We start from the raw sequence: 22985 nt of genomic DNA on the forward strand, positions 1-22985 counted from the left end.
TTTTGCAGTTCCACATTTAGAGCACCTGCACTCTTAGATCAATTGCAAAATGGAAGGTACCCTCCTTTTTAAAACTACAAGCAGTTTCTACAAAGTACCTGAAGCAAACAAGGAGCTGTACAGAGATACAAACAATAGCTCTGCCTGCAGGTTTACAATCTAATCAAGATAAAATGGAAAAAGAAAAAAGAACTACGATGCTGACCTCAGAATACGATCTTAGTCATACAAATGGCCCTCCTTTGTTCCAGAAAAGAATTGGTGCGCATAAACAGGCTTCTTTGTATATATTTATTTTATTTCTTAAAAAAACAAAGGCTTAGATCCCACTCTTTGTCACAATAGCCCAGGGTGGGTTACAACTGGATGTGTGTGTGGTTCCAATGTCATTGGAGCAGTGAATCTGCTCCAGGTTTTAGTCCAAACTTTCAAGGGGTTGTCCAAGGTGATGAGCTGGAACGGATTCACTGCCCCACTGACATTGGAGCTGCTAGCCTCCGCTTGTTACAACAAATGCATATATAAAACAAATATATCACTTGCTGGATCAGGCACCAGAGTTTTAAATTGGCTGTGCATTCAAATACACATACGAGTGCACAAACACTTTGTGAGGAGCAGGGTGCCCAAAAAGGCTGGGTATAAATCTTTGAATAAATGAAGAAATTGTTGGATCTAGACTTTGCTCCTGGCAATAGAAGCAAGGACTGCTGACCACTGCCCCATGTGGTGAGCAGTGTCTCTACAGCTTATTGGGAAAGAATCTTATTTGTTTATAAAATTGTTTCTATACTGCTATTCATTAAAAAAGAAACTTCTGGACTTATTATTAGCATAATTAAATCCCCTCTACCTATATAACTTGACATATAAGTCAGGGAATTGTCAGTTAAATAGGCCATTGGCTCCTTCTGCGGAGGAAGAAATGTATGAGGGCTTCTTGCCTCATTGGAACTGTACTTAAGTAACAAGGTCTACCTGTTCCTAGTCTTGTTGCTTGGTTTTAATTCCTGGCTTGTTCTTGAATCTGCCTTCTAGTTTCCTCTCGGATCAAGATTGCTTTTTGGTTGTGATTCTTAGTTTTTTCTCCAGTTACCTTCAGGTTTGCCCTCCAAACTGGATTGCTCTTCTGTCCCTACTCCAGCTCCTGCATCACTCCAGACTGCTTCCTGTGACCCAGCCCTGACAAAGCACCTCCTGAATGAATGCTATTACCAGGAGAGGGAGGGGAGGAGGTGAATTTTGCTGATTTCCCCTCCTGCAGCCCTCAGCACCACCTTCCACATTGTTCCTGTTGGTTCAGAACAGTGTGGGAGGTGGTCCTGGGGGCTACAGGGGAAATGGGAATGGGCAAACATCACCCCATTCTATCAGTGAGATCCTGTCCACAGAAGGCAAAGTCTGGATCCATTCCAGTGTGAAACTGGTTACATGTGTTGCATTGCTGTTTATAGGATACACATTTAAATGTATAACCCTTTCACATTCTGGCACAACTAATCACACATAAATATGTTTTTAAGGTGCATCTAGATACCTTGTATTTTTTGTTTCCACTATTAACCTTTATTGCATTTGTTTGGAAGAGAGAAATGCATATATTTTACTTGAAGCAATGCTGAGGCCAAAATGACATTCAAGCCTGTACACACAAACACATACCCACCTGTCATGTAACCCCTTGACAGATGAAAAGCAAACTACAGAGCAGCAAAAACAACTTCCAGCAAAAATGTGCTGTGTTGCCAGATGTTATCAGCACACATAAATCCCCTCTACCTATACAATGTGACATATAAGCCAGTGATTGTCACTTAAATTGATTTTAAAATGCGATAGAACAGAAAGTAACCACTGTTTTCTGTGATACCTCTTTTTTTGAAGGCAGAGTGTGAACAGTGCTTAAGGTACAATACTTACTTAAACAGGTATGCCCAACACCATTTGCAGAAAATTGTAAAAATTTCTTTGAATTGTCTTAGTGACCAACATTTAAAATGGCACAACCTGCATTTTCTTTTGGAAATGTTTGTGAAAGTTTATTTCTGCCACTTGGGCATTTGCAAGGGGCTTTTAAGGTTGATATATGAGATTCTGGCATGGGCTAGGATCCAAAAAGAATAGAGAGATGGATAAATAGATTTTGTCATCATGCTGCAGAATTCTCAGTCCAGATTTTCATGCCTGGAGCCTTGGAATGGATCTTCTTGCAAACAAACTGTTTTCTTGCAAGAATTTATGAGATGGATCCAGAGAAGAGTAAGCAGAGTTCTGCTCATGCTAAAAGAGTTTCCCACCCCATCCTTCTCATGCAGCCCCCTGTGCCCCCCCAAAAGTCAATCTACACATACTCATCAGTATAAATAAATTCTGTAATCCACCAGAGGGTTTCCTATTCTTCCATTTTAGCCTTTTTTTCTGTTTTGGAGGGTGGTGGTTGTGGAATGACCAATTCAGTGTTACAGTACCACAGATAGAATTTTTATGTCCCAGGTTTTCTCTTGGCTCATGTGAAAAATAAGCTGAAATGTAAACTACTGTTCTCTTACTTTTTCAACTGTGGATATTGGGGAACGTTGGGAAATGGAGGGGCAATCAATGGAATAGGGAACTCAGTTAATGGCTTATCAAATTATTTCCAAATAAGCAAGGGATTTTCTCTTTCTTCAGCTTGTGTATTGAACATCACAATATTATTGCCAGTTAGACCCTGTTTAATGTTACTTATCTGACTAATTAAGGTTACTTATGTGCCTTAATGCAGTAGATGAAGGATCACTATTAGTTGCACAATTGTGGTCCTTCACTGAGACCACATGCACTGTGGACACACCTTTGAGATCAATGCTGCTATTCCACTATGTTTGCAAAACTCTGACCCTAGAATTCTCAGTTGACTCTTTCAGGGAGGACTATAGTTCAGTTGTAGAGCACATGCTTTGGATGAAGAAAGTCCTAAGGTCAATCCCTGGCCTAGGAAAGTCTCCTGTCTCAAACTCTGGAGAGCAATTGCCAGTCAATTTACACAACATTGAACTAGATGGACCAGTGTCCTGCCTTAATATAAGGCTGAATACAAGGTTAGAGCCATTCTTTGGCAAGAGTCCAAAAAGCTAATTATTTTCAGTAAGAAAAATGATTTAGAAAAAAAGATTGCAGAACATATACCTTGTCCTAGCTCACACCATAAAAATGACTCCACTGATTCCCTCTAAAACTAGAATGCATTTTCTACCTACAAATCCTAGGAAGGGCAACGAAAGAGTGAAGAAATTAATCTATGTACTAAATTAGAAATGTGGGTACCTGTGTACATTAAATTTTTAAAAAATGTAATATGGATCTCACTCTAGGGTCTTTTTTTTAAGTAAACACAACATTGCTAATTAGCTTCTGCTTTAACTTTAATTACAGTAAGTATATGAATCTAATTACTCTTGCCTCTAGACATTCGTAGTAAAGCGTTGTCTTTATACACATTTGTGGACCCAAAAATGTTGCAGTGTGAATGTCCTTTTCACAGTTTCTGCTTATTAATGATGAGATGTAGGTGTTGCATGAAGAGGACAGTTCTCTGGCTACAACACAAGGAGATCTATTTAGAACAAAACAGGAGGGATGCAGAGGTGAAACGGGCACTTGTAACATGACTATTTGCCTCAGAAGAAGTAGCTGGCTTGCTGGCATTTTTCAAAAGATAAAATAATTTTTGTTTTTCATTATGGTTGATGCATTCTTGGAGATGAAGGATTTATTTATTTCTTTTTGTTTCATTTCTGGAACTGCTTATCCAGTTGTGCACAGCAACTGACAACACTTTTCTGCCTTTGTTAATTGCCCTCAACGTATAAAAGCATTTGGTGGTTATACTACAGGACTGTTCCACCAAGACAGAAAAGCATCTATATTGGAATATTACATGTAGATGAAGAGGAAGTTGCCTTATACTGAGTCAGACAATTAGTACATTTAGCTCAGTATTATCTACACTGACTGGAAGTGACTCTTCAGGGTTTCAGGCAAGTTCCTCTCCTACCTGGAGATGCTGGGGATTAGATTAGATTGGGATTGTCTGCATGCAAGGCAGATGCTCTCCCAGTGAGCTACAGGGACTGCATGCATGTGAGCTTTTAAGTTTCCCTCTTTCAGAGTTTCTAAGTTTCCCTTTTCCAGAGGCAAGTTCACTGCATCTTTGAAAAGCCTTCCCAAAGGTTAGGGGATCCTCCTTAATGACATCACATGCAGATGCTACTGCTAGAGGGCAAAATTAGCAATTCTTCCTGTGCATTCATGGATGCACTTTGGGGGCATGCACAAACTTCTCTGGATCCAAAACAAGTCAAGAGTTGGGCTGTGTGTATCATACAAATGTCTCCCTCATTTTTCATGTCATTGCTACTGTACCTGAAGCTATTTCATGTGATGAAACTGCCTGAATTGGTCAGTTTCCAGTATTTCAAAGAAGTCTTGAATAAGCAATGAGATTTCTCAAGAAGAACCACTGGCTTGTGATCTGCCACAACACTGACATAACTGGAACTTGTTTCTAGTTCCCTGCAATTCATACAGTCAGATATTAGAAAACTATAGGAAACAAAACCAGGTATGAGGATCCCAAATGATATACAGTTAAAAATAAGCCTAACACTTGTAACAGTGAACCTGCCTTCAAAGTCAAGGTTTTGTTAGGGTTTACAACATTGGATTGGAAGAGCAATTGCATCCTAAGCTATTATTTGCTGGTGCAGAAACTCCAAGGATCAGTGTAATTTCACTGGGAAATTCACAGTTTGAACTGAAAAAAATATGACAAAATTTTTAAAATATGAGTATATTGATCATTCCAAACTCCACGCATCTTAACTGTGCCCATTTAGAAATTGGTCCTTGGAGATGCTTGACATAACATGAAAAACCAAAGTTTCTTGCAAGTTGTGTATTGCCCTCTGCAACCATCATGACAGCAAATTTGCAATATGATACTGTAATGCAATGTGCAGCACCTAGCTATGCAATACAACTGCCTGCAGTGCCACTACCACAGTGTCAGACTTTAGTAGCTTGCCTGATTCTTTGAATGCAAAGGAACACCACCTGGGGCAACCATTAAAAATGGCTTATAACAAGATTTTGTCATTTTGGCCACGATCATTTTCTTCCAGACAATACTCCCATGTAAAACTTTGTACAGTTAAGTGGCAAAAGGTAAGTTTTGAAATAAGTGAGCCCACAGTTAAAATAAATGGGCTGAGGTTACATCATTGTGTAAGTTTCACTGTTGAATCTGCATGATGTGTAAATGAAGCAGGCAAAGACTGATTTACAGTGGCAATGTTATCTTCCTAACCAGAAAGGGATGAATGTTTTATACTTAAGTAACAGGAGTTGGATTCTGCTAGTTCACAAAATCTATGCAATCTATAGCCGATTTTCTGTCCTTTCAAAACTTTTAAAGCATGTGGTTGTTGCTCTTGGTATGCATTTTGAAATATGGAGAGAGCTTCAGGAAACAAGCTTCAGAGTTTTTCGTATCTAAACAATAGAATTATAGTATCCCAGAACTAGAAGGGATCTCATGTGTCATGCAGTCCCATCTCCTGCAAAGTGTCTGACGAAAGAGTTAAATAAGGAAGTTGGATAGGCCTCCTTTCTCATCTCTTCTATAGCATTGCACCACATCCTTTGAAAAATGAATGTCCATCTCCTTTTCTTTCACACTTTATATCTCTAAAAGAAAGGGGAGAACGATTTGTTACATTAGCTGTAAATGTTGTATACATAAAATGAACAATTTTATAGGAAGGCAACAATTGTATTTTTTTAAAGTCTCGCTTCATTATTCAACAGTTTCCCAGAGCAATGTCAGCATAAGCAATATATGAAATTAATGTAGTATTTGATTAGACGATTGATGGATTGTTTTTACAACTAAAGTCTTTCACATTCATTAGTCATACTAAACAGTCATTAATACTGCTTTTATCAGCAAGCAAACAAACGGAAATTCAAATAAAAATTCAGCACAGTTGGGTGTGCTCTAAACAAAGGAGCAGTTATAATAGATTAACATTAACCCCTAGGCTGGTTGTCTTGGGGGACTTCATCCACGCTAAGGTCCCTTGTTGGGAGTGGCTCATTATTTCTATGGCTCCCTGACAACCATGGGTCTGTCTCAGTTGATATCTGGTCCTACCCACATATCTTGGGTATTTTGTGCTGGCAACTTAATGTGTTTCTTTATCATGGACAGATTATTCCCTGTGGAAAACAGGATGCTGCATCAGATAGGCCATAGGAAGCTACTTATACTGAGTCAGACCATTGGTCCATCTAGCTCAGTATTGTCCACTCTAACTAGCAACAGCTGTCTAGGATTTCCCAGCCCTACATGGAGACTTATATTCATTCCTTGGTAGAATTTGGGGTTGCCAGGAACCTTAACCTTGTGCAGAGATGAAGTGGTAATTATTAAAATGGTCTGCCATCTGGTGATGGCTCTGCAAGATTTTCCTGCTGCCATTGCTGGCAATCCTGTTGAAGACCTAGTCAATCTCTGGAATGAAGAGATAGTTCAGAATGTTGATGTGATCACTCCTGAGACTTCTTTCCTGCTGATCTGCAGTGTTTGACCTCAGGAGAGCCTCCAGACTGGGACATATTTATAGAATATGAAATGAGATGGGTCAACTATTACTTTACATGATCTTGCATTTGCATTATCTAATGCTCAGTGGGTTACTGATGTGTATCACTGAAACTTCTGGATGATTCTGGAGGACCTGTATGTGCTCAGCTGTTTCAGACCAGATACTCAGTTCAGCATCAGTTCAGTACATACTGAGCCAGCAGCCTAGGTTGAGGAGTTAGAATTGTTTATAAGAATACCATTACCCTTACAGAGCCAATTATTTATTTATTTATTTATTATTTAAATTATATCCCGCCCTTCAACAGGAGCCCAGAATTGAAAATTCTGTGCTCTGTGTTGGGGAAATAGAGACATAGTGGAGATTCTGTTGGCTTCCTGGTATTCCTTCTGCTTAAGAAAGACTTCTCGACTGAACTAACAGATGCGGCAACAGATCTGAGGTTTACATCTCCCAGAGTAGAGACATCAACAACTATGTTGAGAAGGCCTCACTATGTTGTTGCTCAGTATATCATGGCTGCCATGAGAACCATGATGCTATCACATTGCATTACAAATCTGAAATATGTGGATCATGCATGGGATTTACAGTTATGAACTGGCCTAGTATTCTGAGTATGGAGGGGATTGTACTGTCTCCACTGTTATGGTCAGGTAATTACATGGTTATAGATAGGATGGTGACTCCTCCTTGCTTCTAAGAGCCAAACTAGACATAACACGAAATGTGTCACACAGAAGCACATTTTTAAATGAATAGCAGGAGGAGTGAGGTTTCATCAGGACCACAGAACACAGGGAGGGGCAGTTTAACCTTTCCTTCTCCAGCTGCAATTGTGACAAAACTCCCTACCTCATCTTGCCTTCTACATAGATAATCCTAGGCATCCTCAGCGTCATATCAGTCCCTTCATTGGTTTACTGAGTTTTCAGTGCTGATGCTGTTGGGAGGGGGAGTTAAGCACCTGAGATACACTGCAAATATATCACCAGATCCAATAGCAGCAGTCTTAACCTTAAATTTGGGAGCCATAGTAAACTGGATTAGGTGGAACAGGACAAAGCTGAGTCCTCCGGGTTCCGACTCATAGGGAAGCCCGGAGAGTGGTGACAAGATCTAGGGCCTTCTCAGTGGTGGCCCCCGAACTATGGAATGGTCTCCCCGAGGAGGTGCGCCTGGCGCCGACACTATCATCTTTTCGGCGCCAGGTTCAAACCTTTCTCTTCTCTGAGGCATTTTAATTCCTGTTAATTCTAAATTATTATATTTTGATTTTAGACTGTACAGTTTTTTGTACAGTTTTGTATTGTGATATACTGTATTGTGTTATTTTTATTGTATTTTTAATGTTCACCGCCCAGAGAGCTGTTGCTAGTCGGGCGGTATATAAGCTTAATAAAATAAAATAAATAAATAAATAGAAGAGATAGAGGTGATGGTGGATGGTAGCCTCTAGGTTCTGGAGGAGGAACTCCAGTTTTTAATGGAGTTTATCTTTGGTTTATCAGGTGTGCAATTTAGGGGTTCCTTTGAACTCTCGGCTGTTGCTTGATTCCTAGGTTAACAACCCAAGTCCCAGTAAACTTCATAGCTGATCTAGAATTTGAATATGCTTTCCTATGTTTATGCTCAGTATTCTGCTCATTGCTCCACACTGTGATTTACTGTGTTTCAGTAATTATCTCTTATTTTTTGTAGCTCATAACTGCATAGTGTTACTGATGAGCAATGGGCTCTTTAAAAGGAGTAAGGGACTTCCTATTGCCTCTCAATTATAGCATAAAATGCACTGTTTGTAATTTAACTCATTATTGTATTCTGTTTTTAACAGGAATCCCTGAATGTTATCGATCCAAGCTTAATGGAGCTAAATGCTGCAAATGAAGATGCACTAGAATGGGATGAAATGGATATCAGTAATACATTAATTAGCATTAATGAGGTATTCAATGAGCTTGATCAAGAACTGAAGCAAAATGACACAAAACTGAACTCTCCACCTGAAGCATGTGATAGTGACAGTCCAAAAAAAGAGGAAAATCCCATTGTATCTGAAAATTGCCCCAGCAGCCCAGGCGCTACAACATCTCTAGGCCCCCAAGTCTACCAAGTGTACAGCCTTCACAATGTAGAGTTATCAGGAAAAAATCATGTATCTCTAATGAAAAAAACATGCAAATCTCCCAGCCTTACCCATTTGGGCACTTTAAAGAAATATGTGAATAAAAACTCATCATTGTCACCTACCAAATGCTTGCCAGACCTAATGGGCAGCACCACTTTGACAAGCCCACAGAATTATATGTATCACAGTGGAAATATAAGTAGGCATTCTGAGAGTCAGAATAAAACCATCAATGGAAGTGAGGCAGAAGCTAGCAACAGTTCTGATGTCCATTTGCTAAATGATACTGATAGAAATCAGGATAATTCTATGATTAACATTTCAGATTCTCAATTGAGGAATATAGTTGATGCAATAAAACAAAATGTTAACCAGGAGGACGAGGAGAGCCATTTTAACTTCTTAAATAGTTCTCAGTCAAAGTCCAGTGACAAGATTAAAAACCTGGGCAGTATTGCCCACCAGGACTGTGAGAGTTCAGAAGAAGAACTGCAACAAGGAAAACACAATGTCTTTACATTTTATGACTATTCGTATCTTCAGGATTCCAAATTCAAGCTACCGATGATAATGAAGCATTCAAACTCAGACAAAGCACAGAAGAAGGGTAGTTTGCTTCATGGCTTTTATTTTGATAAAGTTCCCTTTACATCTGAACATCAGCCTTTAGAGTTTAAACCATGTGTATCTACAGGTGACCTTGCTTTATCGACCACCTTGGATGATGCAGACCCCAACCACTGTGAATTTGTAGAGGATTTGAAGAAACTGAATGACACAACAAATGCAAAACTGTGCCCAACTTTATCTCATAGCTCTTCTTTAGACTCCCTTTCAGTGACAAGTGAGTTGTTTGGCTCAACTGTTTTTAGAAGTGGAGATTGTCTTAATCGTAGCACATCCTTGGAGAGTTGGCTAATTCCTTACAAAAGCAATGAAGATCTTTTTAGTTGTAATGGTTCTGGAGACCTTAGTGGGAGTAGTGATTCTGTTGGGGAACTTAGCAAAAGAACATTAGACCTTTTGAATCGTTTAGAAAATATCCAGAGCCCTTTAGACCAAAAAATAAAGCGTAGCATCTCTGATATCACACTCCAAAGCACTACTCAAAGAATGTCCTTGACTGGCCAGATGTCATTGGATATTGCGTCCTCTATCAATGAAGATTCGCCAGCTTCTCTCACTGAGCTAAGCAGCAGTGATGATCTGTCTCTGTGCTCTGAAGATATTGTACTGCACAGAAATAAAGCACCAGATTCAAATGCATCATTCAGAAAACACCTCAGTCGGTCGGTAGCTGATGAGAGCGATGTCAACGTTAGCATGATTGTTAATGTTTCCTGTACCTCCGCCTGCACTGATGATGAAGATGATAGTGATTTGCTATCAAGTTCTACCCTCACCCTGACTGAGGAAGAGCCAGGCATTAAAGATGAAGATGATGATTCCAGTATTGCAACTGATGAGGATATTTATGAAGACTGCAATTTAATTTCAGGACTTGACTACATAAAGAATGAACTCCACACTTGGATAAGACCAAAATTTTATCTGACAAAGGAGAAGAGAAGGTGTAACCTAGATGATGAAATCCAGGGCTGTAAGAATTTAAGAAGTAATGAGACTGTGAAAGCAAAAGATTCATTGAACATTGAAAAATTCTTGAATGATTCTATACCTAAGCTTTCAGAAAATAATAGTAACAGTAAAAATGCATCAGAGAATCATGATAAGTCAGAGACAAAAAGACAAATGAAAAGTGATGACTTTCAGGTTTCCAAAGATCACTTTGTGGATGACATGGAGAATGGAAATGTTGCAATTACTCAAGAAAGTCCAAAGGAAGAACTTATTCAGATTTCAACTGCTGCCATGAATGTTAGCCCACTTGATGGTAAAGGAAGTGAAAATGAAAGTTGTATCTGTGAAGCATTTCCTGATAGTTCAGATGATTCACATATGGATGGCAAGGAGTCTGTTCAACTGTCAAATATATCCAGCTCTCAGAAAGAATATCAAAAGCATCCTCAATATGATGGTCATTCTATTAAAAAACCTTTTACAGAATTTAACCCAGATATCAAAGGTTCAGATACATTATTAACATTGCTGCCAAATGATCAACACAGCAGAACAGGAATCAGTGGACATGGTAATGATTACTGTGCATCTTCAATATCAAATGACACAGAAAGAGATGCATCAGCTGGATGTAGTGATTCATGTTGTAGCTGTGAATCTGCTCCTTTTGATAAAAGAAATGGGGAAAATTGTTCAGTGCACAACTTTGTGATGGAGATAATTGACATGGCCTCAACAGCCTTGAAGAACAAGTCTCAGCCTGAAAGCGAACCAACTGTTCCGCATTCATTAGCACAGATCAGGGAAAAGGTTCTAGAACATTCGCACAGGCCAATCCAACTTAGAAAGGGGGATTTTTATTCTTACCTCTCACTTTCTTCTCATGACAGTGACTGTGGGGAGGTAACTAGATATGTTGAAGAGAAGAGCAGCACTCCGGTCCCACTGGACTTTGCAGAAAATATTGAATGCTTTTTTGAAGCCTGTCCTGAAGAAGAGCGAGTGGAACAACAGGGATATATTGCTAACAGTGAACAGGAAGTAAAATATGAAGGCCTAGATTTAATAGATGAGCCTAGAACATCTTCTGAATGTAGTGGGTTTTCTTTCTTTAGTGAGGAAATGGACATCAATGTGCCTGGCTCTCTTTGCCAGATAGTATCAGATAATTTAAAAAATTATGCTACTGAATCTTTGAATGTAGACACCCCTAATGAATGTCCAGTCTTGAATTCCTTGCCCAATAACTCAAAGAAAAATAATCCTGAAGAGCCGCTTGGGATTTCAAAGTCTGAAGAAAGTTTTTCTTATATAAAGGCCTCAGTTGGTGCCATTCAGTTAAAGTCTGATCACTTGAAAGAGAAGGATGTTTTGCACCAGGACACTAAAGCTCTTACATGTGAAGAAAATCTCCTGCATCTTCACAAAGAAAGGCACATAAATACACAAAGGTAGAATGTAATCCTCCCTGGACACACACATTTCATAAACAGGTAGGTACTGAACACTATGAGCTTTGCTTATTGCTGGCAAGACTGTGTAATGAAGCAAAAATATGGCTTCTCAGAGTTTTTGAGGAGATCATAGCACTTGAATTAACAGCCATTCCAGGCCACTTCTTTCTTTTATGTTTTAGACTTAGATATAGATAATGGAGCATCAGCTGAGAATGGTGAACATGAATTTAAATCATTGCTTTTATTTGTCAAGAGTCATGAAAGCAGAAGCTGATCCCTACCTGATCAATTCATATGTTTATTTCTCTGTGAAAAGCAGCTAGTTAAACACTATTTTCAGCTGATGTGAAGTTCATTCATTCAGTATCTGTGTTCAGCTATAAAGTAAGAAATATCCCTTATGTAATTCATTCTTGTTGGTTGCATTTCCCCAGATATCTGTACCCTGCAAAAATTAACTGCATCACATGTCCCCCCATGTTATTTCCTTTTCAGAGAGATCAGTTGCACTCTTCTTTCTGTAATGCAGTAGTTATCACTGGAGAAAGATTCAACACTGGAGGAAGATCCAAAGGAGATGTTATACTGTTTCACTATGTTGAGGAAGGGAAGGAGTGAGCAAGTGAGCATTATACTCCACTGTCACTTACATATGTCACTTGCTATGTTGTAGGTTTTCCTCAACAGCTCTTTGGGACCTGCCCACAGGGCTGGTCCCAAAGGGCAGCCAGTTTGGGCCCTGGCCGAGGGCTCCTGGAGCCACAGAGGCCCCTGAGGGACCTCTCGATAGGGTGGGGGAGGAGTAGTGCTCCAGTATAGTTGCCGCAGATTGCAGGGAGGGAGCTTCTTCTGCCTGCCTGTTCGCTGGCTCCACCTACCCGTCTCTCCTGTCTTCTGCCTGCCTGTTCGCTGGCTCCACCTACCCGTCTCTCCTGCGTGCAGGACTGTCATTAACCGAGATGGCGGCCGAGGTTTCCCTAAGGGGCTGAAGCCTCCAGCGCCATCTTGGTTGATGGCAACGATGCATGCACATAGCAGCCCACGCAACCACAAAAGACAGGAGAGATGGAGCCAGTGAGCGCTCGAGCGGAAGATGCTCCCTCCTTGCGAGAGACAGGTAGGCATGCATTCTTGTGTGTGTGTGAGTATGCACATGTGCAGGGGCCCAGGGCAATCTGGTGCCCAAGAGCCCCAGGATGTCTGGCACTGGCCCTGCCTACCCACATCATGGGGATTAATATAGCTGATCCTGCTGTTGGTGGAGAAGAGAAGTTAAGAGGAGAGGGTCTCCACCTGCTCTCTCAGTTCTAGGTTACCCAGTTCACTAATCCCTCTTTAGGCATTCAGGAAAATGGTTTAACACATGCAGGTGCATGTCAATGAGTGCTCTAGATCCACCCATTCATCCCCTTCCTTGTCATATTCTGTGAGTTGGGCAGTGACTGTCTGAAGCGGAGAATCATGGAGGCTTCCTGAATTATGTAGATCACTGGGAAATTGGGGTGGTATTCAACCAACGTTTTCCACTGGCACAAGGATTAACACTAGTGCAAAGGAATTTTCTCCTCTCCTCCCCCTGTGCATGCCCTGCACCCCCCCAAACTGCTGCAGAAGATTGGGGAACACCCAAATAGATTTATGGGACATGCAGAGAAGAGATAATTCTGTCACATAAGGAGAAATCCTTGCAATAATGGAAACCTAGCAGTATGTTGAATATAACTCCAGGGTTTTACATCACGCAGGGAGCTTACACAAATAGAAGCAGGTTTCCCACTTCTGTCGCTCTCCAACTCACAAAGCGGGGTGGGGCAGAGAAAATGTGATATTACACACATGCGCACGCACTTGTGCGTGCGCGCACACACACACACAAGTTTTAACCAGTTTCCTGAATGCCTTTCCAGTGATGGCTATTATGAGATGCAAATTGCTCTTCTGAAATAGAAAACTGTATTTTATTATCCTTCTCTATGGAAATATGGGCAGCCTTGAAAGTAGAGATAGTGGCACCTTTACCCAGTGCCCAGGTATGGTGCAGAGTAAAGCTATCTCAGTCCCTCTACTATAGGCGAATGTGTCTCCATTGCCCTGAGTCCTAGGTAAAACAACAACTGGAACATAGTACAGTTACTGTAATGCAGAATTATATGCAGCAATTTCATGAGAATTCCACAGAATGACAACAGTAGTTTAAACACTGAAATAACACAGAATATACATAAACTTTAGTATACTAAGATCAAATAACACCCTGATCAAATGCAGAAAGGATTATTAATTTTATTAGTTAAGGCTTGCTTAACTCTACACAGGATTGTGCTGGAAGAGTCTGTGGCAGCTTAAGGATCAGCACCTTTAGGTTGCAACGCTATACACGCTTGTCTGGGAATAAGTCTCATTTAACTCAATGGGCTTGTTTTGAGTAGACATGTGTGATCTGATTACATTGTTATGGTGGTTTAATATTTCTTGGGCTACAAAAGGTTATACACATACTGATTTTTGAAGTGCCACAGTCTCTACGAGGGGGGGATTATGCCAAATCTAACACAGGTGCTTGTTGTTGTTATTATGATTTATGGCAACCCTATGAATCAACGACCTCCAATAACATCTGTTGTAAACCACCCTCTTTAGAACTGGTAAGTTCAGGTCTGGGCCTTCCTTTATGGAATCAACCCATCTCTTGTTTGGTCTTCCTCTTTTTCTACTCTGCTCTGTTTTTCCCAGCATTATTGTCTTTTCTAGTGAATCATGTGTTCTGATTACGTGTCCAAAGTATTATAACCTCATCATTTTACCTTCTAGTGATAGTTCTGGTTTAATTTATTTTAACACCCAATTATTCATCTTTTTTTGATTGATTACTTGATTACAGCTTGATGGCTGTAATATACGTGGGACTGCCTTTGAAAATGGTTCGGAAATTGCAGTTGGTTCAAAATGCAGCAGCCAGAATGTTAACTGGAGTACTGCGCAGGGAGCATATTACCACTTTGCTTTATCGACTCCACTGGCTCCCAATTTGCTTCCGGGCCCAATTGAAAGTGCTGGTTCTGACCTTTAAAGCCCTAAACAGCCTTGGACCAATGTACCTGAGGGACCGCTTACGCCCATATGTACCCGCCTGGGATTTAAGATCATCTGCCTCTGGTCTCCTCTGCTTGCCTGGAGTGAAAGATGTTAGATTGACAGGCACACGGAAGAGAGCTTTTTCAGCTGTGGCCCCCAAGCTCTGGAATACCCTACCCCAAGAGGTTCACTCTGCTCCCTCCCTGTTGGTTTTCCGGAGACTTCTGAAAACAATTTTGTTCCAGAGAGCCTATGGGAGGGACTGAAGGTAGAGCCTGACACTGATTTTATGCCTTCTACATTAAATTTTACCTTTGTAGTCCCTTTAGTACCAATCCCTATATATATGTATATGTGTGTGTGTGTGTGTGTTGTATTTTATGTATTTTAATTGTATTTTATGTATTTTAATTTATTTTAATGTTTTTGTGATTTTACTGTTTACAATTTTATTATGTATGTTTGATTTTATTTTTGTAAGCCGCCCTGAGTGCCCTATTATAGGGTAGAAGGGAGGGATAGAAATATTTTAAATAAATAAATAAAATAATTTTTTTGCAGTCCATGGTATGTACAAAGCTCTCCTCCAACACCACATTTCGAATGAGTTGATTTTTCTCTTATCTGCTTTTTTCACTGTCCAACTTTCACATCCGTACATAGAGATCGGGAATACCATGGTCTGAATGATCCTGACTTTAGTGTTCAGTGATACATCTTTGCATTTGAGGACCTTTTCTAGTTCTCTCATAGCTGCCCTCCCCAGTCCTAGCCTTCTTCTGATTTCTTGACTATTGTCTCCATTTTGGCTAATGACTGCACCAAGGTATTGATAATCCTTGACAAGTTCAATGTCCTCGTTGTCAACTTTAAAGTTACATAAATCTTCTGTTGTAATTATTTTAGTCTTTTTGACAATCAGCTGAGTCCTGCTTTTGTGCTTTCCTCTTTAACTTTCATCAGCATTCATTTCAAATCATAACTGGTTTCTGCTAGTAGTATGGTATCGTCTGCATATCTTAAATTATTGATATTTCTCCCTCCAATTTCCATACTTCCTTCATCTTGGTCCAATCCTGCTTTCTGTATGAGATGTTCTGCGTATAGATTAAACAGGTGTTAAAATACACCCCTATCTCACACCCTTTCCGATGGGGAACAAATCGGTTTCTCCATATTCTGTCCTTACAGTAGCCTCTTGTCCAGAGTATAGGTTGCGCATCAGGACAATCAGATGCTGTGGCACCCCCATTTCTTTTAAAGCATTCCATAGTTTTTCATGATCTACACAGTCAAAAGCTTTGCTGTGATCTATAAAACACAGGGTGATTTTCTTCTGAAATTCCTTGGTCCGTTCCATTATCCAACGTATGTTTGCAATATGATCTCTGGTGCCTCTTCCCTTTCTAAGTCCAGCTTGGACGTCTGGCATTTCTCGCTCCATATATGGCAAGAGCATTTGTTGTAGAATCTTCAGCATTACTTTACTTTTTTGGGATATTAAGGCAATAGTTCAATAATTATTGCATTCCCTGGGACCCCCTTTCTTTGGAATTGGGATGTATATGCTTCCAGTCTGTGGGCCATTGTTTAGTTTTCCATATTTCTTGACAAATTTTTGTCAAAATTTGGACAGATTCAGTCTCAGTAGCTTGTAACAACTCCATTGGTATGCCATCTGTTCCTAGTGACTTGTTTCTTCCAAGTATTTTAAGAGCTGCTTTCACTTCACACTTTAAAATTTCTGGTTCTTCATCATACGGTTCCTCTGTGAATGAATCTGTCATCCTGGCATTTCTTTTATAGTGTATTGCTTTCATCTTCCTTTTATTTCATCTCTGTCAGTCAGTGTGTTCCCCTGTTGATTATTCAGCATCCCTACTCTTGGTTTAAATTTCCCTTTCATTTCTCTAATCTTTTGAAATAGGGCTCTTGTTCTACCCTTTTAGTTGTCCTCTTCAATTTCTATACAATAACTATTGTAATAGTTCTCTTTGTCCCTACGTACTAGTCATGGTATTTTTGCATTTAGGGTTCTAATCGTGTGTCTATCTCCTTTTGCTTTTGCTTTCCTTCTCTCTCTAACCATTTTAAGAGTTTCTTCAATCATCCATTAAGGTCTTTCTCTCTTTTTATGTAGGGGTATTATCTTTTTGCATTCTTCCCTGATAATGTCTCTGACTCCACTCCATAATTCTTCTGGTTCTCTGTCAAGTAAGTTTAAAGCCTCAAATCTGTTTCTTATATTCTTCTGGGATGTTATTTAAATTGTATTTTGGCATTATGATTGCTTTGTTGTTCTTCTTTAGCTTCACTCTGATTTTTTATATGACCAGTTCATGATGTGTACCACAGTCTGCTCCTGGTCTTGTTTTCGCAGAAAGTATGGAACTTCTCCATCTTCTGCTACCAATTATATTTGGTATATATATTTTAATATACCAATTAAATTTGATTCATGTATTGACCATTTGATGATGTCCATGTGTCTTTTCAGTTGCTCAAAAAATGTGTTCGCAAGAAACAAATTATTGGCTTCACAGAATTCAATAAGTCTCCTGCTTCATTTCTCCTAAGCCCCATTTCCCCACAATTCCTAGTTCTTCTCTGTTCCCTGCTTTTGCATTCCAGTCCCCCATGATTATCAGGACATCTTGTTTTGGTGTGTGATCAATTTCTTCCTGTACTTCTGTGTAAAATTTATCCAATTCCTCTTCTTCTGCATTTGCCGTTGGAGCATAGACTTGGATGATGGTTATGTTAATATGTTTCCTGTTAAATCTCATTGATAACTCACTCAGACCTTGCGTTATAGCTCTTAATTGTTTTGGCTACATCACTTCTTGCTATTAAAGCAATCTGGTTTCTTCCTAATTACTCATTTCCTGCATAACATATTTTGTAGTTGCCTGATTGAAAATGTGCCATTCCCGTCCATTTTAATTCATTCATGCCAAGTATTGTAATGTTGATACATTCAATTTCTTGCTTGACAATTTCTAACTTTCCCTGGTTCATGCTTCTCACATTCCATGTTCCTATTGTGTGCATCGTACAACTCCGGACTCTCCTTTTGCATCTGTGCGCATCAGCCTCTGGGCTTCCTTTCAGCTTTGACCCAGCTGCATCACTATTCACAGTGCTACTTGTGCTTGTCCTTTGTTCTTCCCCAGTAGCTCGGTGAGTGCCTTCTGACCTGGGGGTCTCATTTTCCAGCATGTTGCATGTTGCATTTTGGATACTTTGTTCATAGGGTTTTCATAGTAAGAGGTATTCAGAGGTGGTTTACCATTGCCTTCCTCTGAGTTTGGATGCATCTTAATCTGGTGTCTCAGCTTTGACCATTCTGCTGTGGGTGTTCCTGCTAGGAGTCTAGCCTCTTCGTCTAGACTCCTGCCAGCATTGCTCTCAGCCTCTTCAACACTCTCAAATGCCCTCACCATGTTAAGGTGTGCATTGTTTCTACAATGTTAGATTTATGTAATGTATCCTGGTCCAGTTTAGGAGATCCTTGTGTGGACTACTTGCTGGATCAGGAACTCTGAGCATAAATATGATGTGCATCTGAATGAGGACATTGTCTACATGCATTGCATTGCTTTCATTGGGATACACATTCTGATTTGAATTTTAGTAACATATAAATGTCTTTTTAATGTGTAATTTGAGCTGGACTGGGGAACATTTCTATAGAAAATTGGTATTTCCATTGCAACCTCTAGTCCTGTAAATTACTTTTATTTCTTGTGCTGTGCAACTTTGACAAAGTACTATCCTGTGAACCCATTTTTCCACCTCATTATCTGTGATCAGAACACTACTATTTATTCACACTGTATTTTAACAACATTTTGTGCAGTGAAAACAGTTTTAAAGTTGCAATACACAAACACCATTAATTCTGGCAAAATTCCAGTAAAGCAAATGCTTGTAAACTCCTGAAATTAAAAAATCAGTGCAGCTGTTACTGCAGCCAGCTCACCCCTACAGACAACTGGTCATGCACGTTGTGTAAAGATGTGAACAGTATAACATCAAGGAAGGAAACTCATACAGTTCATCTTCTCCTGCTATATTTTCAGTGTTTTCAATGTGTTATTTTCAACATTTTCAACAGTTACAAATGCTGTGAATCTCTTAATGCCCTTATTCAACAATCACTTATTAGTGTCTTTGTGCCATTGGTCTCAAAGAGCTATCCCCTTAATAAGGCTCCCCTATTCACTTCAGTTGAGGTGCCATATCTGTGCACACATTCTTTTAGGGAAACAGAACTGCTCCCTAAATTACAGTTTCACGTTCACTCAGAAGTAATTGAGTTTAGGACTTCCCAGGAGGATCCCTACGCCTGTGCAGCCTCTGAGACGAGCTCCGTCTTGGATGAAACTTATCCAGTTTAAATTCAGTCAGAAGGCTCTTTTCTGACTGGGAATAATTTCTTCCGGATAAGGAAGAAACGTTAGATTTCCCACACAGCTTTGCTTTGATTGTTGGAGTCTGGAATTCGTCAGAATTGTCTGTCTTCCAGCAGCTCAGACAGAGCGAGGATTTTTATGCTAGCTCAGCTGGATAAGTGACCCATTTTTTTTATATGGATTAACAGGCAAACATCCTCCTGTCTACATTCATCATTTTCTTATCTATACAGCTAAAGAGATTTGTCAAAGTAACAGCAATTGAGATAACCTAGGTGAGGTAAGACTTTTTTTTTATTATTCACGGAACTAAGGGGGAAGAAAATATAAATAGCTTATCTTTTTTTATTGCAAAAAGCTGACATGGAAAATAGCATTTTAAAGATTACAACGGACAAGAGATTTCTGATTGGGAGAGATAAGAAATCTTTTTGATTTATAAGACTTTTGTGTAATATATGGCTGGGACTATTTTTCCTGATCTACTTTTTTTTTGACGAATCTGCTCATTCTCTCTGCTACTAGCTATTTGGACGCTGTGAACTAAAGCCGTTCTTACACTTCCGGGCAGATAAGAGATAAGGGCTGTCTAGCGTGTGACGTTAGTTGGTTGGAAAGATTAACTCCTTTGTAACTGGTTAAAGAAATAAGCTGCTCTTTGTTTGGGACATTGAAAATTGAAGGAGTTTTGTTCCTTTGGCTTTAAGAATGACAATTAAGCAGATCATGGATGTACAAGAAGGGACTTTATCTTTAGACATGTTTCAGAAAATAATGAATGGGATTAACTCAATAAAACAAGAACTGAGAAATAATAGACAAGCGTGGAGAATTGAATTTCATGAAATGAGACAGGAGCTGAAAGAAACTCAGGATTCTATGAGAAAGGAGAATAAAGATACATCTGGAAAACAAAAAAAGGATGAAAGAGAAATTAAAGGCAAGGTTCAAACTATGGAGATTGGCTTAATTATGGACATGAAAAAAGATTTGGATTTCCTGGCTGTGATGGATCCTGGAGACAAATATTACAGTTTGGAATTCAGCGCTGTCCCTGAAGGAATTGAAGAGATTGGAGATAAAGATATTATCAGTTCAAAAAAATTCCTGGACTAGAAGGATTTGATGGAACTTGAAATGGAGAAAGTTAACAGAATTAATCCCTGTTTTGTGTCAATGGAAAAACCTTCAAGAGATGTACTAGTGTATCATGTGGAAAAGAGGAACAGAGATGCGGCTTTGCAACAATACTTCAGTGATACGTTTGGATTTGATGGCAAGAAAATATCTGTGATGGAGGAAATTCCTATCAGACTTTTATTATATGACTACGACAGCAAGATTTTTGGGTGCGTAAAGATGGAAGATGGAAGATGGACCCAATATGGAGAATGACAGAAGAGCGATTTAAAATTACTGGACTTAGTAGATTTGATGAGTTGGATTAATTGATATGTTTATTTAGTAAAAAAATTGATTGATATATATCTCAAGGATTGGAAACTTCTCTTTGACTTTTTGTGGAAGATTAAAATGATAGGATGTTAATGAGATTTGAAACCAACTAAAATAACCGCTGGAGGAAGGTGATTTTATAATCTATTAAGAGATAGGTTTGTTATTGTTGGAAGGCAGAGCTGGGGTCCCAATCCCGGGGAGCTGGATCCCGGAGAGTTGGGAGAAGAGTATTCGGATGGATGGCAGAGGGAAGGGGGAGGAACTTCCCCCCTTTGGAGCAAAGACAAAACAGAGGAACTGCCAGTGATAAGGTCGCTTAGCAACGGGGAGCCTGAGCCCTCCCTGGACATTCTCACACCTCCTCCTCTTTCAGGCTCAGACCAAGAGGGGGAAGAGGGAGGGCTGCTCACAGCCGAAAAGCGGGGAGGCAGTTTACCATCAGCCCCTCCCCTATCCCCCATCCTGGAATCGGAAACTTCAGAAGAGGAGGAGGTGATGCTTCCCCCCTCACCGCGCACACGCAGACAGCTGAAAAGACAGGAGAGAAGGGGGGAAGGCGGGCAGTACCTGAGGGGCAGTTAAGGAGGAGCGAAAGATTGCGCGCCCGTTTGGCCCCTTCTTAAAGAACAGGCGGGAAGAAGTCCCTTGCTCTGTCAACTTTCTCCCAATGCCGCAGGACCTGTATCCCTGTATTGATTCATGAGAAAACGCAGTCTTTGTTTGGACATTACCCTATTAAAACACAAATTAACTACAATCGTTGGTCTGGTTCCTGAGTCACATCCTGGGCCTGACAGCTTGACAGAGCCACCTAAATCACCCTCAACGCTCTCTTCACTTCACTGGGACAAGATGTCAAAGGGAGCAGCGGGGGGAACGAACCCCACTTCTGAGACGGAAGAAGTGGAACTCCTGAGGACTAAGGTAGCTGATTTGCAGACAGATGTTCAAGCCCTGCTAGCAGCAGTCAAGGCGCTGAAGACGGATAATCAAACCTTGAAGGCCACGATAGACCAGATGCGAACAGCCCCTCCAGCTGCCGTAGTAAAGGTTCCCATTGGATTGTCCCCAAAATACGCGGGACAAAGTGATCAGTTGGCAACCTTCGTGGCTCAATGTGAGTTATATCTGGATGTCAGGCACACGGAATTTCCAGACGATGGGGCTAAAGTAGCTTTCGTGATTAGCCTCCTGGAGGGAGAAGCTGCAAAATGGGTGACTCCGTATCTCGTGAGAAAGGATACTGTCTTAGGAAGGTACAGAGGATTTATACAGGAGATAACCGAGATGTTTCAAGACCCGCAAAGGGCTGAAACAGTAGCGCGGCAACTAGGCACTCTGAAGCAAGCTAAAGGGACTGTTTCCGAGTACACTAACGCTTTTAAAATTCTGTCCCAGGAAACTGGTTACAATGACGCCGCCCTGATGTTTATGTACCGGAGTGGATTAAATGCTGAAATCCTGGATGAGTTGGCCAGGACCTCCCCCCCCCGCTGACCTACTAGGGCTCATCCGGCTATGCCTACAGATAGATCACCGGATGGAAGGAAGGCGCCTGGAAAGGAAGCAGGAGGTCCTGAGATACTCAGCCTCGGCATCCCGCAACAAGACCCTTCCCACTACAGGGATGGCAGGTAATGCAACTGAGGGACAGGGAGGGGCTAGGCCAAGACTGTCGGAAGAAGAAAAGGAAAGACGACGCCGGGAACGTTTATGCTTTTATTGTTCAAAGCCAGGCCATGTGGCCAGAGACTGTGGACTGAAAGGGGGGAAAGCCGAGCCGTCGGGAAACTAGAACACCCAGTCCACGTGCAGGCCGGTGGACTGGGGGCAGCGTTGTATAAAGGCCCCCCAACGATCCAACCTCCCTCAAAGGGGGTGTTGGTCTTGCCTATTCGGATTACAACTTCCAGAGGAGTGGTGTTTAATTCCACTGCCTTGACAGTGGAGCCTCCACAAATTTTATTGATGCAAAGTTAGTCAAGCGTCATGGAATTTCCCGGTGGAAACTGGACGCTCCCCTAGCTGTGGAGACTATCGATGGGAGACCCCTGAAGTCAGGAGGGGTGACACAAGCCACGGAGGAAGTGAAACTTCAAATCCCTGGGCACGAAGAGTTCATTTCGCTGTACGTGTCAGATCTCTCGAACTTTGAGGTGATTCTGGGAATGCCCTGGCTAGCAAAGCATGAACCCAAAATAAGTTGGAAGGAGGCGGTGGTGTG

General features: G+C 40.7%; 1 protein-coding gene across 1 annotated transcript in view; it reads left to right on the forward strand.

Annotated features, from left to right (window-relative positions):
* LOC133377466 (A-kinase anchor protein 6-like) overlaps positions 1-22985 on the forward strand; it is a 282604-nt gene that overhangs the window by 249799 nt on the left and 9820 nt on the right. Inside the window, exon 12 of the mRNA XM_061611610.1 lies at positions 8482-11849. Coding sequence (XP_061467594.1) covers positions 8482-11811 — 3330 coding nt within the window. The 3' untranslated portion in view covers positions 11812-11849. The remainder of the gene's footprint in view (positions 1-8481; positions 11850-22985) is intronic.

The sequence above is a fragment of the Rhineura floridana genome, chromosome 2, assembly GCF_030035675.1.
Source record: "Rhineura floridana isolate rRhiFlo1 chromosome 2, rRhiFlo1.hap2, whole genome shotgun sequence".
NCBI classification, from domain to species: Eukaryota; Metazoa; Chordata; class Lepidosauria; order Squamata; family Rhineuridae; genus Rhineura; species Rhineura floridana.